General features: G+C 34.1%; 1 protein-coding gene across 1 annotated transcript; it reads left to right on the forward strand.

Moving 5' to 3' along the window:
• Positions 1-339: 339 nt before the first annotated feature.
• LOC129225793 (BET1-like protein) lies at positions 340-16,908 on the forward strand. Its single transcript, XM_054860302.1, has 4 exons — positions 340-519; positions 1,041-1,114; positions 5,036-5,092; positions 16,442-16,908. The coding sequence occupies exons 1-4, from the start codon at positions 498-500 to the stop codon at positions 16,607-16,609; spliced, it is 321 nt and encodes a 106-aa protein (XP_054716277.1). The 5' UTR covers positions 340-497; the 3' UTR covers positions 16,610-16,908.
• The last annotated feature ends 115 nt before the right edge of the window (positions 16,909-17,023 follow it).

Genomic DNA, 17,023 nt, shown 5'->3' on the forward strand with positions numbered 1-17,023 from the left:
CAAAATATATAACTTTAGAATACAGAACGGACCTTGTTTATTTTCTTAAACTAATTTGCATTTAATGATGTTTACCATTCTTGAAAATACCAAATACATGAAAAAAAGTACACTTAAAATCGGAAAGAACATACTCCTTCAGGAAGTGTTTCCAAAAAGGAAAAATAAACTGCAACTGTATTGCTTATGATATCGCACTTTTTTTTTGGCATCATGTTCGTCATGTTGATAAGAACTCGCCTTGAAATAGATGAAGTCGCCAATATGGTAACCATGGACCCAGGATCGTTCCTGCATTGACCGACGTGTGTAATTTTCGGTTGTTTACCGTGGAAATGACGTCACGTAACACAAGGCTGGTCGGGATCTAACCACTCATGAAATTTTTGTCGTACAGTTGTCATGTAATGTTTTGATTAGTATTTAAAGACATAGATTGATGCAATATTGTAAAGAAAACGAATCTTTTTCTCAGTACTGACGGAAACTGTATAAGTATGAAGCCACCTAGACAAGTGGGTATGTATTTGTACGTCGATGTTAAAAAAAAAAAATTTATGCAAAAAGACAACTGAAATTTAATTAACAATTATAAATAAGCTGTCAAAATGTAAACAAATCATAAATTAAACTGTGATTTACATTTGTGCTTGCTAATTTATGTTAATAAATTAGTTGTCTGGATCATCTCTTTATAAAAATCATTATTTGTTTTGATGTAGGCAAAATATAATCTATGAACATGAAACACAGGCTTATGATGAAAATCCTTTTGTAGTTATTATTTATGCTGATACGTCTCATCTAGACACTTCTTAGTTGACTGTGACTAAACAATTGTTGATTCTCCTATTTCCTTAAGTTACAAAAAAAATCTCTTTCGGATTAGTGGTCCTTAACACCAGTTGTAGTTATAGTAATTATGAATTTTCAGAAAACTTTCTTCATTCCATGTCATCATTTTTTCATTCATATCCTTTTGTTTCTTACTAAAATTCTGAATGTGATAATTATTAGGCATTGCTTTTTCCATTATATAGGTGAAGATGCTTTGGAAGCTCAGAATAGATTCCATACTGAAGAACTTGCTAAGAAAATTTCTAAGCTCAAATCTGTAAGAGACTTTTGTTATTTTTCAGAATTTTTACTTTCCATATCTAATATGTAGAAAAAAGTATTAAATTAATGCAAGTTTTCGAATTTTGATGGTTTTGAGGTGTGCTGAGTCCATTTCGACCATTTTTGGAAAATGTCTGTCTGTGTGCGTGAATCTATGTGTGTTAGACATGAGTTCGGGCTCATTTTTGAGAGCCCGGGCCAGCCCGAGGGATATTGTCTCGGACCAAAATCCGAGTCCGATGGAACCTTTCTTGTATCAAAAACTGAGCCTTCTACAGTCTGACAGGATCTCTCTGTTAATGAAAAATGTTACGTCAAATGTTCTTCATTAACAGAAGTTTCTAAATTTTCTTAAAATGCTCCACTTCAAATGCATTACTGATGACATATTGCTATAGTAATCGCAAAAAAACACTATAAATAAGCGTTAATTATTTTTTGGGAGGGGGGGGGGTAAATTTGACATTGATTGAACTGATTTAAATGTTCCTTTCATTTTCTCACAGTAGGAAGATGTTTATTTGCTTTGAATTTGTATGGAGATTAGCGATTGAATATCTGCTTGAGCCCGAGCCCGAAACCTATTTTCGGTTCTAGAGCCCGAGCCTGTCTCATCTCTAGTGTGTGTCATGTATGTGTGTGATCAGTTTTTTGTGGCCGCTCTTCAGCAAAAACTACTACTGCATGAAATCGAATGAAATTTGGTACACATATGTGCCAATTTCTTTTTGGCACGAATTCCTCCAAGGGGGGTGGAGCAATGGGACGTTTCTTGAATTATGCGTGACTGCTATTCCCCCGGAAGTAATTGGTGGAACCAAACAAAATTTGGTCTATATGTTGCCCCTAACAGGTACATGTGCTGATCCATTTTGGTGTCAATAGCTCAAGCGGGGGTTGAGCTACAGATTGTTTTATGTCGTCAATTGTGACTGCTGTATCTCAAGAAATAATGAACAGAATCAAACAATAACTTATCGACAAGTAGCCCATAGAGGGTATAAGAGCTAATTCTATTTTGGTGTCAATAGCTGAAAAGGGTGTGGCGCAATCGAACATTCTTATATTCCATTATGAGTGCCATATCTCAAGAAGTAATGCTATGTCCTGAATGAAATTTGGAATAAATGGGAATCCATATGTAAACAGGCGTTGGTTCAATTTTGATGCAATCGCTCCATGGGGGGCTGATTTTTTTTGTGTGTGTGAATAAAAATAGCTTTATAATTGTAACAATAAGAAAGATAAATTGTAATAGACTGTCGTCTGCGTATTTCTCGTGATTTTAATTGTTGGAAAATGACCAGAAAATCCCAGTAATTTAAACTTTTTAATTGTTGCCATCTTGTGTTTGTTAACAAATAAATGTTTGTTTTGCATGTTGTTCTAAAAATGTAACTACAGTAGACCCTGTACAGTAGTTTTACGTGGGTTTATTTTACGCAGTTTCGATTATACACGGTTTAAGGTTTGACACCTTTATTTTATTTTATGCGGAAGAATTTTGGCTTTACGCGGATGCGGCAATGCAAACAAATAAAATTTTTCCCTCTTTCAAAATCCCAACTTCTAAAGATTGCAGATTATACGTAATAGACTGCATTTTGGCGTGCTAATAATCAAGCTTGGGCCACTGGAGACATTTATAAAATGTCCAAAGTTCTTTTCAGAAGTAAAGTTATTAAACTCACATAGTTCAGAACTTACTGGAAGAAGAGCTTTTAGGAGTGACAAAGGAGGCTAAAACCAACGAGGATATCGACGTCGATGACACACAACCAAAAACGTTCACATTGAAAATTTTGAGCCATTCCTAGACAATAGAAATGATCTTTCTCATTTGTTAGTGAAGGAAGATTCTATCATGAAAATGATGCAAGTGATCATGGATGTGTTAATGCTCTGCAAAAGAATTATAGAGAAAAACTCTTAATGACTGCCAAAAGACTATCATTGCCTCCTCCCCCTTATAAACAGAACACAAAATTAATTTATGTTTTCTTTATGCATGTTATGCATAAAAATCAATATAAGTACACATTAAACTTATGATACAATTAGTCATAACTAGAATGAAGTATTTTTTTTTTATCCACGGAACCAAACCCCTATTTTTATTCTATTCTTAGGTCTCAATTTATGCGGCATTTCCGTGAAACGTTACCCCTACGTAAAACGAGGGTCTACTGTATACTCCAAATGACGGTTTTGGGTTTTGTCATGTTTGATATTCACACAATTTTTTATGTATTAATAATAAAACTAATGTTCATACTTCAGAAGAATTTTAATATACCTTGGCAACTCCTTTCATAAAGAGAAAAAAAATGATCATTATTGTAATTTTTAATCTAGGTTTTTTTTTTTTTTTCAATCTTGTCTTCAAAATTCCATGTAAAGGTAAAGTACTTACTATTTTACAAGACAAGTAATATTTTGGGGAGTGGGGGTACATGTGGATTCTTTTTTTATTTTATATAAAATTCTAAACTTTTCAGTTTATTTCCTCAATTTATTTACAAACCATAACACTAAATTTCTTCAAATGTATTTGCACAAACATTAAGAGATGTGACAACATTCTATGAAAAAAAAAAAATTAAAACTATACAAAAATTGTCCACATATACATAGGTGTAGTCAGAGGGGGGCAACTAAAAACCACTATCTTGTTGCGCCTATGTTTGCCCCTCCTGGCTACGCCCACTACATCAAGGGTGCCCACCCCCTAAGGGCAAGAGCGCACCCCCTCAATATTGTGGATTCCCGCCCCCCAAAAAAGAAATACCCCTCAGAACACCCCCCTAAAAATTTTAATCACGCCGCTTAGAGCAAGGGCGCATCCCTCTCCCTAAAAATTTCAATGGCACCTCCTAGGTGGGCACCTTTGGTACCTCAGAGCCAGAAGGATGTAAGTCACAATTTTACAGCAGAGAAGAAAACCTTTTTTCTGGCGCATGCTAAGGATAGGATGCATGCTCATTTCATTCTGGTAAAAATATGAAAAGGATTTTTTAAAAAAGTATTATGATCACATGGCTCAATGCGGAATAGGTGCCTACATACAATGGACTAATAAATGAAAAATCACAATTTTTGGACTAATGGCAGTCTGGCTCTGAGGTACAGAACTGTTTTTTTACCTTTTTCCAGAAATTACTTTTGGACTAGGTGGGAATATTGACATTTTAGACTCATCAAAATTTAGAAATTTGCTTGGAATGAACTCGTATTGCGCCGTTATATATTCCAAGCTTTCGAATAACCTAAAACTTTAAAATGTGCATGAAATATTTCTCCCACATATTATTAAACTTATGTGAAAACTGAGCTTAAATTTGGAATAGAAAGGGAATAAAATCGAATTTTTGAAAAAAAACTTCAAGGTGCTCACCCCTATGCTGCAAACTGATTTTGTGTCAAATTTCATGAAAATTGGCCGACCGGTCTAGGCCATACTCGAGTAACAGACAAACAGACATCCAAACTTTCAGCTTGATTATTAGTAAAGATTTCTAAATAAGCTGTTACAGATACTGAGAAATTCACCAGTTGTAGAAATTGAAGCACCTGATAAATGAAAGTAATGTTACTTCCTTTAAAAGATTAATGTGATTTTAACGACTTCAAATTCGCAATTCAAAATAGCTTCCAAATAGTAACTTTATATTTGTTTTACTTTACAACTGGCTGTGTACAATTTTGCGAAATTTCTTCCTAAAATAAAGAGTGGAAAACCGATTTTATAACCCTTATTAACTTTACAAAGTTTAAAGTTAAGGAGTGTACGCCTCCTAATGAATATTAAAACACTGAAATGTAAAAGTATGTAATTTATGTATTTTTTAATTAATGATAACTTTTAATTATTATATCATTTTCTTTAAAATATTCCTTTATCTATATTTGATAACAGGCTGCATATGACATTGAAATTGAAACAAAGGAGCATAACAGACTACTGGATGATGTAGTAAGTCATTCTTTTATTAGTTCAAAATTCTCACAAAATTGAAAAAAAAAAAAAATCTATATTAGAGAGCTTTTTTTTTACATCTGGACCTCTCTCTCTTCTCTTCTCTCTCTTCTCTGGGATGGGAGGTAAAAAACTCAATGTCCATTTTTTTTTTTATTGAGATTTATCAGCATTTTACTCAACTTTTTATACTTGATTCAGAGCTATAAACAAATTTTCATTTTGTAGGTCCATAAAAGATTAAATAGAAATCATCACAAAAGAAGAAAAACTTTCAACTCATCACCTGGCTAACTTTGTTTTTGTGACTTAATGCTCTTTAGCTCCCTCTGATATATATATATTATATTGTGATTTCGATAGAAATTTAGATAAGCACTTAATTGATCTTAGCTCAAACATTGTTTTTTTTTTTTTTTTCATTTAAACATTTTTTTTTCTAAACCATATCACAAATTTAGATTTTAAATTGCACACATGATTTTAGTCTCTGATTTTTTGTTATTTTTTTAGATCATTTATTTCAGTGTATTTTTTAAGATCATGTAATCAAGGCCGACAAAATGTCATGCCAGCCAAGCTAGAAACTAAGGGCCTGGCTGGGAAGCAGAATAGTATAAATTTTATGGAAGAAGGCAGGGGTGCAACCAAACAGTCAAGACCTTGGCTCTCAGCAGCCCTGCATGTAATCAAATTAATCCAATAGAGGGCCAATGGTCATACTAATGTCAAATGATTTTCTCATGCGTGTGATTTCCCTAAATGTATGGATTTAGGGGACGTACAGAGAGTTAATATTTCTTCTTTTTTTTTGCTGCAAACCTTTAATTTCTTAATTCTGCATTTTATTTCAACCATTTTTGCAACTGGAAGTATGCATCTAGAACTAACGGTTGCAAAAATAGAGGATTTGCAGATTAAACATGTATTAAAAAATAGTGGAAGTTTTTTTTTTGAAATGAGATAACTTGGCGGCTGTTGTTTAAAAGAAAAAAAAATCAAAACTCAGTCGTTACTATATGACAATAAAAAACTGAAGCTCTGCTCTGAAAACAATGTCATACAGATGAAGTCCATTTTCTGCAATGCATCGAGTTTGCCGTTCAAAGTTCTGCATCACCTTCTGTCACAAGTCAATATCAGCACTGCCAAGAGCCATGGTTGGCCCCTTGTTAAGCTTGGTCACTGGAGCCATCTTTTCGACTAGGCTGATATGATTTCTCATTAGCCCTGGTCAAAGTCTATTGCTCTAACTTGCACTGAGGTAACGTCCTTAAACTCTTGCAGTTTTCTTGGTTTACCGGCATACGAGGTCTGTAAATTAAATAGACTGATTTTTTTAAATTTTTTTATTGAAAAAGAATTACAATTCTATATTGTCACCTTCAAAATAACTTCCTTCTGAGGCCACACAGCACTAGAGACGTTTCTTCCATTCCTCATAGCAGTGCTGGAACTCCGATACTGGAATAACCTTCAGCTGGTCGGTTACAGCCGTTTGAATGTTTTCGACTGTCCCAAAATGATTTCTCTTGAGGTGATTTTTCAACTTTGGGAAGAGAAAAAAGTCACAAGGACTCAAGTCAGGCGAATAAGGAGGCTGAGGAGCCACAGGAATGTTTTTACTGGCCAAAAACTTGTTTATTAAAATTGCTGTGTGACAAGGAGCATTATCGTGATGCAACACCCACTTGTTCTTGATGTTTGGTCTCACACGAATGACCCTTTCTCGAAGTCTTTCAAGAACCTCTCGGTAAAAGTGTCGATTGACCGTTTGACCCTGTGGTAGAAACTCTTTGTGAACGATTCCGTGAATATCGAAAAAACAAATCAGCATGCATTTGATCTTTGACTTTGCCATCCTTGCCTTTTTTGGCCTCGGAGAGGTTGAAGTGTGCCACTCCATGCTCTGGCGCTTGGTTTCTGGGTCGTATTCAAACACCCAAGACTCGTCACCAGTAATGACACATTCCAGAAAATGGGGGTCATTTTCAATTGAATTCAAAAAGTCAAGGCACCTTTCCTTCCTGATATTCTTCTGGTCTTGCAAAAGGTTTTTTGGCATAAATTAAAGTTAAGTTTAAAATCCAGAAGTTAAGATATTTAAACTAAGCCAACATTAACTGGCCGTGTAATGTCAAGTTGGAGACAAGCAAAAAACATGTTTCAGAAAAATACATTTATTAAATATGACTAGAATAACATCCCCATAAAATACACCCCCAAAATATCATAACAAAGTGGTAGCAGAGCTCGGTCGAATGTCATTTTGGTTGGAGACAAATTTGCAAAAGTTTTCAGGATAATGGAAAGGGACTATCGAAACATTAAGAAACTTAACTCCTGCAATTGGGCAACATGGTCGAAAAATATGAAAATGGTACTGATAGAAAGAGATTTATGGGAATTAACCCAAACAAAAGTAGAAGAAGGTATTTCGGCAGAAATAAAGAAACGGAGGGGCCAAGCAGTGGCGATTATTTACCTCAACATAGAGGATGAGTTAAAACAACTAATAGATGATTTAGACGATCCATATGCTGTATGGACGTCATTGAAATTGAATTTTGAACCTCCGTCTTTAGCCCGTGTTGCCGGATTGTGGGAGGAGTTTTTTTCTAGCAGAATTAATGAAAAAGAAACTATTGGAATGTTCGCGGCTCGATTGAAGTGTTTGCTCCGACAGTTGGAGGAGAATGGCTATAAAATGGATGAGAAATTAAAGGGATTTCAACTAATACGTAGTTTAGATCAAAATTTTAGGGGAATAGTACAAAATATTTATAGATGGGATGAAAGTAAATTTAACTTTTCAAATGTTTTGGATGAACTTTTAGCAGAAGAGGGGAGATTAAAATTTTTAGGAAATGAAAATTTTGGAAATAGTAGTTCAAGTGTTAATGCTTTTTCAGTTCAGAATAAACACCAGACTGGGCGGAAAGTTGAAAATGTAAATAAATTTGAAACGAGAGTTTGCTTCACATGTGGGAAAAAGGGGCATATTTCGGCTCGGTGTTGGAGCAGAAAACCAACTAATCAAAATAAAGGTAATCGTAATTTTGTCAAACAAAGTAATCCCCCTAAGGCTGGAATGTTTTGCACCATCAGTAAAATATCAGGAGTGCAGGCCAACAACACAAATTTGAAGGAGGAAATACCAGTATTTTTACTGGATACAGGTGCCACGGCACATTTCTGTAAAGATAGGGACTTGTTTTGTGAATTGAGGCCTGTTAAAAATACAAAAATGGAAGTAGCTGTGGGCAATGTAAATAGTCAAGTCGAGGGGGTAGGGAAAATTGTTTTCGAAATTAAAACAGATGGTAAGCTAGTAACCATCACATTGAATGAGGTCTATTATGCTCCAACACTTAGACGAAATTTGCTTTCCGGATCCAGGATAGACAGTCTTGGTTTTTCATTAAGGTGGTATCCTGGTAAAATATGTATTTTTAATAATGATGGTATCAAACTTTTTTCTGCATTTTTAATTGATAAATTGTATTTTGTAAAACCCACTTCATTTTTAAGTAATCAAAGTAGTGACTCACCACCAAATGTAAATGTAACCGAGGTCAAAGGATTAGACCTGGAGTTGTGGCATGAACGGTTTTGCCATATTAATTATGACAGTATCTTGGAAACTGAAAAGAAGAACTGTGTCAAAGGACTTAATATAAAAAGTAGAAACCGGCCAGATTGTGAGCCTTGTATTATTGCAAAGAAAAGAAGGTGTTCATTTAAGCCCACTCCAGGGATAAGGTCTAAAAGACAACTTGAGCTTCTTTTCATGGATCTAGCAGGGCCATTTCCGGTGGAGTCACTAGGGGGGAAAAGATATATTTTTTCCATAATTGATGATTTCTCAAGGAAGTCCACTATTTACTTTCTAAAGTCAAAAGATGAAGCTTTTGGATATTTCCTTAGATACCAGAGGCATGTAGAGAGAGCCCTCAACAAGAAAATTTTGGCCATAAGGTCTGATAATGGGAGGGAATTCACAAATTCTAATTTTGAGACCCACTTAATTAAAGAAGGCATCAGCATAGAAAGAACCAACCCTTATACTCCCAAACAGAACGGGGTAGTAGAAAGATACAATTTGACATTAATGAATGGGGTTAGGGCAATGCTGAAAGACTCTGGACTAAGGGAAGAATTTTGGGCGGAAGCCGCCTTATGCTTTAATTATGTTAGGAATAGAACAGTCCTAAAAGAAAGGGGGAAAACCCCATTTGAGCTGTTCTGGGGAAACAGGCCTTCAGTAAGGCATTTCCGGAGGTTTGGATGTATTGCCTACAGAGGCATGCAAAAACAAAACCTAAAGAAATTTGACTCGAGAAGTAAGAAAGGCATAATGGTGGGCTACGCAACCCAAGCAAAAGGGTACAGAATTTGGGACCCAGAGCTAAAGAAAATTTTTGAAACTATTAATGTGGTCTTCAGGGAAAATTTAATTTGGGGGAAATCAAACTTGAATGGGAATGTAGACAATGATGATGATTATTCTTTTATTAAACCTATTAGTGAAGTTCTCTTAGATAAAGAGATAGATGAAAGAAAGGCTCCCACCCCTTGTGAGGAAATTGAATGGGTGAGGGATGCAGTAAAAAGAAAGAAAGGGGACCGTACTGATATCTATTACTATGAAAAGGGAAATAAAACCAGGTTAAGGTCACCCAATGATGTAGAAAAATATTGTAAGAAGAATAACATTGTTTACAATCCTGAACTATTTGATTTCAAAAGTAAAAATGTACCTTATAATCCTTTGTTTGATATTTTTAATTCTCCTAAGGAACAAATGGAACCCGAGCCAGAGGCAAATTTGTCAGAAGTGCTAATTCCACAAAACTATAATCAATGCTTGAAAACCCCAGAAGTAAAACATTGGCAAGAAGCCATGTCAGAAGAAATGAAAGTGATTCAAGAAAGGGGGGTGTGGCAGTTAGTTCCCCAGCCAGTTGGTAAACCAGTACTTGGTAATAAGTGGGTCTATGACTTGAAGAGGAATGCTAAAGGGGAAATTGCCAGATTTAAAAGCAGATTGGTTGCGATGGGAAACAGGCAGGTGGCAGGTGAATCGTATTCTCAGGTTTTCTCCCCAGTTATCAATTTCTCCCTGATAAGAATGTTTTTCTCAATTCTGGTGATATTCCTGGGTTGGAGCCATTTTCAATTAGACGTAAAAAACGCATATCTTTATGCTGATTTGCATGAAGAAATCTATATGCGACAACCACAGGGTTTTGTAATCCCGGGAAAAGAAGACTGGGTATGCCGTCTAAAGAAATCGCTATATGGTCTCCATCAATCGGGGAGAAATTGGTACCTGGAAATTGATAGGGTTCTCCAAGGTCTAAATTTTTTGAAATTTAAATGTAGTAACTGTGTCTATACAAGAAACAGAAATGTGTTTTTATTGATGTATGTAGATGATATAATAATTTTTGGAAAAAATGAAATCATAATTCAGGAAACAATTCAGGATTTATCAAAACATTACGATATTAAAGAATTAGGGAGAACTAAAAAATTATTGGGGGTAGAATTTGAAGAAATAAATGGGGGAATTTTTATACACCAAAATTCTTATATTAAGACAGTTTGTGAAAATTTTGAAAAGTATCAATACCCATACTCGACCCTCCCAATAGCGAAAGGTACAATTTTGTCTTTAGGTGATTGTCCAAAAACGGACCAAGAAATAAAAGAAATGGAGAAAGTACCTTATCGCAATTTATTGGGATGTTTGTCCTATATAGCAGGGAAAACTAGACCGGATATTGCATATACAGTTAATTTATTATCTCAATTTCAAGCAAATCCGGGTAAAAGACATTGGCAGTGTTTATTAAGACTTTTAGGTTATTTAAAATATACAAATTATTATAAATTAAGTCTATCTGCAATAAATGAAATTAAAATCAATGGTTTTTCTGACTCAGACTATGCTGCAAATAGGGACGATAGGATTTCGATGGGGGGAATTATTATTTACATTGACAAAGTACCTATTATCTGGCGAACATTTAAACAAAAGTGTGTTTCATTGTCCACCATGGAAGCTGAGTATATATCTTTGACAGAAGCAGCAAAAGAGGTGGTGTGGTTAAAAAGAATTTTAGAAGAAACATCACATTTTGAAATAGCTGGATATAAATTTAACGGGTCTGTAATTAATTGTGACAATATAGCTGCAATAGAATTTTCAAATTCCCCTATAGAAAATTCCAGAACAAAGCATATTGATGTCAGATATCATTTTTTGAGAAACTTAGTAGAGGAAAATACATTTGAATTAAAATATGTGAAAAGCGCAGAAAATCCTGCGGATACGTTTACCAAGCCTCTGACTCGGGGTACATTGAAAAAAATGTGCAAACTCATTTTCGGTAATTATGAAAATGTAAAAGTTTAATATTCAAATGTGTAAATTTTTCAATGTTTCTCAAAAGTGTTTAAAAATTTTTTTTAATTGTTGTTTGAAATATGTCAGTTTTCATGTCGTTTTGAAGTGTATCGTGCTGTGTAACCGAGAAGGGGGGAATTTGTTAGCATAAAATATTATTTTATTTTATTTAGTTTTTATTCTCGGTCCACAGCCGATAATTTAAAGAAAATAATTTAAAGTTAAGTGTACCTACTTTAAGCCCAGTCTGGTAAAAGTAGAACCTGTCAACTAGTTGGTGCTAACACTTCAATCGACGATTCCCCCACGCCATAATTAATGGCGACTGTTTACTGAAACCATCGGAGATTGCATGTCTCGATGTGTCGATTCAGAAAAGTTGAGTTGTCACCTGATCGACTCGAATTAATTCCACTTGTTGACCGCACGTGCTATGGAGAGGAGTACGAATATTCGCGGTAGTGGAATATGCAAATGAGTGATGGTCGAAGTAGAAGTTAGTGTGGTGACGTCATCGAGGCATGGAATCTCATTGGTTGATAAAACATATATATTGTGGCGAGTGGCAGCAAGCGATCGCTCTACGCTCTCGTTTTTCTTCTTTCAACGATCCCCAGTGGTTGGTTCTGATCGTGAAGCCTAGTCCGGCTCACGTGTGGGGGGTTTTTCCCCGCGATGCTAGCGGGGGTTTTTGTGGTATGTGATGTTTAATCTTCCAAGTCCTGGAATTAGTGAGTCCAGGTGAAGAACCTGTTGTGTTGTGTCCGGCCAATTAAAATGTCGGGGATGTGAGTTCCACGTGTCTACCTGTGATGTTTACCGATCTACGTATTGTGTAATGTTGCCTGTTCAGTCCGGACATTCCTGAAGTGTGATTCGGCGGACCTTTTGTGCGTTTTCTACCTGATCCTTCGGAGTGGCAAGTGACTGCATCGACATCTTGGTGACATTTTTCTTTATATTCTGGAACCACTTTTGTTATGATATTTTGGGGGTGTATTTTATGGGGATGTTATTCTAGTCATATTTAATAAATGTATTTTTCTGAAACATGTTTTTTGCTTGTCTCCAACTTGACATTACACGGCCAGTTAATGTTGGCTTAGTTTAAATATCTTAACTTCTGGATTTTAAACTTAACTTTAATTTATGCCAACAGGAACCATTTTTGCGCAGATTTTTCTCATCCCCAATTCATTAGTCAAAATTTTATGAAAGGTGGTGTGAGTCAAATTTAACTCTTCCCCGATCATTCTGATTGTCAACCGACGATCTGAACGCACAAGATCCCGGATTCTATCGACATTTTCATTGGTTCTTGAAGATGAAGGCCTTCCGCTTCGTGGTTCATCCTCAATCGACTCTCTTTCTTCTGAAAATGCCTTAAACCACCGAAAAACCTGGGCTCTTGACAAAACACTATCTCCGTAGGCCTGCTGAAGTTTAAGAAGAGTTTCCGTTGCACTGTGCCCAAGTCTGAAGCAAAACCTGATAGCACACCGTTGCTCGAAATTGATGTCATTCATTTTTAGAACACAATAGAAAAAATTGTTTCAAAAAAACAATCGCTACGCACAACCAAATGACTTGAACGAGGTCAAACTCGTACTGAAGGTGGATAACATGTTCCTCTGCCGCCCCACCAAGCCCTGAGCTTCCAGTGTTGCCAGATCAAACGCAACGTTGCCAGTCTCATTACTTAATTTACAGAAATCGTAAACTCTAGATGAACTCATAAAAAATGATCAGGAGCAGTGAGATCATAGACAAAAACTGCACTGAGCTAGAATAGCAGACTTACCGTATTTTCGTGCATATTATCCGGGGCTTCTAAAATCGACCTGAATAAAAAAAAATTCGTATAATCTGCGGATAATACAATGTACAAAAAATGAAGTTTTGATTTAACATACAATTTTAGCAACTAAATTAAAAATGTGAAGAAGTAACAGGGTTCATACTCTATTTGGATGAAAAAAATTCCATGACTTTTCCAGGACTTTTTCATGATTTAATGAAAATTTTCATGACCTTGTTACATGAAGAGAATAGTACTATTTAATATCAAACTTGCCCTTTTTTTGGAAATGAGCATTAGCAAAACTTCTATGTGAATGCCACTAACTGATTGAAAAAATATCAGTGTACACCTAAAAAACTGAATAAATCTTGCCTGTTTTCATCATATAAGTTTAAGTTAAGTAAAACTACAGTGAATGATGCTTAAATGTCGACTTTTTTTTTTATAAACAGGCAGAATGATAATGATTGGGGAAAAGGTTGAATGAATCATTACTAAGTTTCAATAAATTTGCTTCAAAAGTTGCCGTTTTAGTGTCAACTTGACAATTTTTTGGTTCTTTAAAATAAAACCACATTCTTTAGTAAATTCATGTTTCTAAACCAGATATTTATTTTTAAAAAAATAAAAACATTTCATAGTAAATAAATCTTTTGATTTAAACTTGTTTACTTATTTGTACATTTTCAAATGCATATAAATTAATAGGTTCAGAAATTCCAGAACATGTTTGAATAATGACACTGAACGTACCAGTGGGTCGCATGGATTAGTTTTGAGGGGCCATATATTGAGCACTACTGTTTCTGAGCATTAGAATTCCCCTATTTCTGTATTATATCGTCTGACTTAAGATTGTCCAAAACCTTCAACAAATTGAGATAAACTCTGATAAATTTTAAAATAAAGATTTAGGAGTGATGGAAACGAACTTGAATGCAATGTTTTTTGAGATTGTTCAATTTTCCAGTTTAAATAGCTTTCATGGTGCAGTACTAAATCACTCAAAATTTCTAATACTCTTTTTAGCTACTGTTACTTTTTCCCAGAACATTTTTCCATGACAGGAAATAAATTTCCATGACTTAGACTGAAAATTTCAATTTTCCATGACTTTTCCAGGTCTGAAATTTGCTTATTTTTTTTCCATGACTTTCCAGGATTTCCATGACCCATACGAACCCTGAAGTAATAACTTATAAGGTATAATCAAAATCAGGGTGGCGACAGGAACTGGAAAAAAAAGTACCCTTACTTTTCCCTGATTAAGTTCACCATATTTCCCTGATTTACATTACTTATAATAATGGTTCCCTTTCTTTGCCCTACCTGAAAAGCATTGCATATTAAATAAAATGCACTGTTTAAAACGGTTTAAGCTGTTAATTAAAAATATATTTTGAAAAGATGCTCCTTTTTTTTGGTAAAAATAGTTAATTAAATTATCGACGGAGAAATATTATAGGAAATCTAAAACAAATACTTTACTTTCAGGAACCAGTGAAATATGAATTGTAAGAAATTATTAAAACCACTCTTAAAGACATATCTAATCATAATAAAACTAAAAAATTTAAATGGAAATAATTTTGAACTGAATTTTCAAGCAGTATAATTGTTGCTGCAAGGATAACAAGTGATAGTTAAAGTATAGAGTAATGTAGCTTGACTTACGTACATAATACTGCCGTCTGCAGGTAAGCAGTAGTATCTGCAGACATTAGTTTTCGAGATATTTGAAGAAATGTGTGGTGGATTCAGTACTAACAATAGGAAAATGTTAGAATTAAGACTCTTTTCGCGCCTCTTTTTCAGTGTAAACCAAATGAATGAGTATGTACAGTAAAGATAACGTACCATATAATGACAAAAAAAAAAAAAGTATGTAAAACAGATTGAAATCTTAGGTTTTAATGAATGGATATAGCATTTTAACTATTAAAAAAAATAAAAATATATTCACTTATTTACACAACTCAATTTCAAATAATTTCATTAGTTGTCAAAAAAAAAAAAAAAAAAAAAAAATCATAGATTACTTTAGCAACAAACATTGAAATGAAAAAAACAATTAGTAATCATTTCAAAATATATATGTATATGGTTTTAAAATAAAAGAGTTTTGAAGTCTGAAAAAAAAAAAAAACCCCTGCGTGTAATCTGAAGTGACAGCGAATAATACCATGGCAAAAAACAAATTTAATTTTCAATCAAAATTCAATTTTAATACAACAAATAATTGGTGGAAAATTTGTAGGAAACTAAAATACTTGCAAAGAAAAAAATTTTTTTTTCTTCATCTGATCAATTTTCCCTGAATTTTTGTTATTTTTTTTCAATGTTCCCTGAGTGATAAAATTCCCTGATTTTTCCCTGATCTGTCGCCAACCTGAAAATTAATCTAAAAAATAATGATTTCTTCTTCAAATCATGATTATAGTACCGTAATTACTTTAAGACAAAAGTCAAGACAAAGGAATATACCGTCTAATCTTGCACACATGAGGGCTTCAGCCTTAAATGTATGTTGTTTTTTTACATAGCCTGAATCGCATAAGAAGAACATTCAAGCTATGTAAAATAAACTACAGGCAGCGGAAAAGTCATCATTGATGCACCTTACTGTAGTGGTGTTCCCATAAGGTATACTCCATGTACGCCGTATACTCTCAAACATTTCTTAGACACATGGCATATACTCTCAAGCTTCGAAAAATTTCATTTTTTGACATTATGTACATGATCGCATACATATATTGGGCGTAATGGAGGACTGGGAGCATATCCTCAGAAAAATTGATGGGAATATCACTGAAAGAAAAAATATTGAGAAAAAAATCAGGTAATCTGCACCTCATTAACTTGACTTTTTTGAAACGAAAATTGATGGATTATATGCAGAAAAATACGGTTCCTAATTCAGGTAGTCCCCCCTCCCAAAAAAAAACCTTCCATTCTACCCCACTCTGTAATTCAACATTAAAAATCCAAATTATTTGCCCTTAATGTTTCTGAAAACATTTAATCTTTTAGTGTCAATTTAATGTTTAATAAACTCTACATAATTCAAATATTGACTCTTTAACAAAATCAATATGATGTTGAACTTATTGAAACATATTTCTTCTTTCAGGGAAATGAGTTTGATAGTAGTCAAGGCTTCCTTTCCGGAAGTCTGAATCGAATGAACAAAATGATGTTTACTGGAAGAAGTGACAGAAGACTCATGTGTTATGTTTGTCTAATAACTGTTGGTCTTTTTATTGTATTTTATTATTTAGCTCATAAAGCAACACGTTGATCAAGGACAAGTTACGACCTAGTTGGTCAACATTAAGACCTAGACAGAAGTGTACATACATGATAAAAAGTTGTAAATATGTTGTACATATTTGCAAAACAAAAATTCATTTTGTTATGAAATGTTATTTTATTTATTGCAGAATAATATTTTAAGCATTTTCCTTACATTTTCTTTTTTGTTATTTTGTAAACCTACTTGTACAGTTCAAAAATTATATTAATAGATATAGTTTTCATTTTCGGGTAATTCTCAAAATAGAATTTTTTAAAAAATAAAAATCTTAAAACATTATTGCTCCTAAAATTTTTGTAAAAAAAAAATAAAAACATGGAAACTCCATTGTGTTGTCAGCAGAACTAAATATTCATAATTTCACATCATTTTTTTTTTTGATGTGCCATGCCAATGAAA

This window comes from Uloborus diversus, chromosome 7 (genome assembly GCF_026930045.1).
Source record: "Uloborus diversus isolate 005 chromosome 7, Udiv.v.3.1, whole genome shotgun sequence".
In the NCBI taxonomy this organism is placed as follows: Eukaryota; Metazoa; Arthropoda; class Arachnida; order Araneae; family Uloboridae; genus Uloborus; species Uloborus diversus.

What these genes read in the sequence shown, in the direction of transcription:
- LOC129225793 (XM_054860302.1), top strand. Translation starts at nt 498, where the DNA reads ATGAAGCCACCTAGACAAGTGG. An exon ending in GAAGCCACCTAGACAAGTGG is followed by an intron (nt 520 to 1,040) that starts GTATGTATTTGT and finishes TCCATTATATAG; the next exon opens with GTGAAGATGCTTTGGAAGCT. An exon ending in AAATTTCTAAGCTCAAATCT is followed by an intron (nt 1,115 to 5,035) that starts GTAAGAGACTTT and finishes ATTTGATAACAG; the next exon opens with GCTGCATATGACATTGAAAT.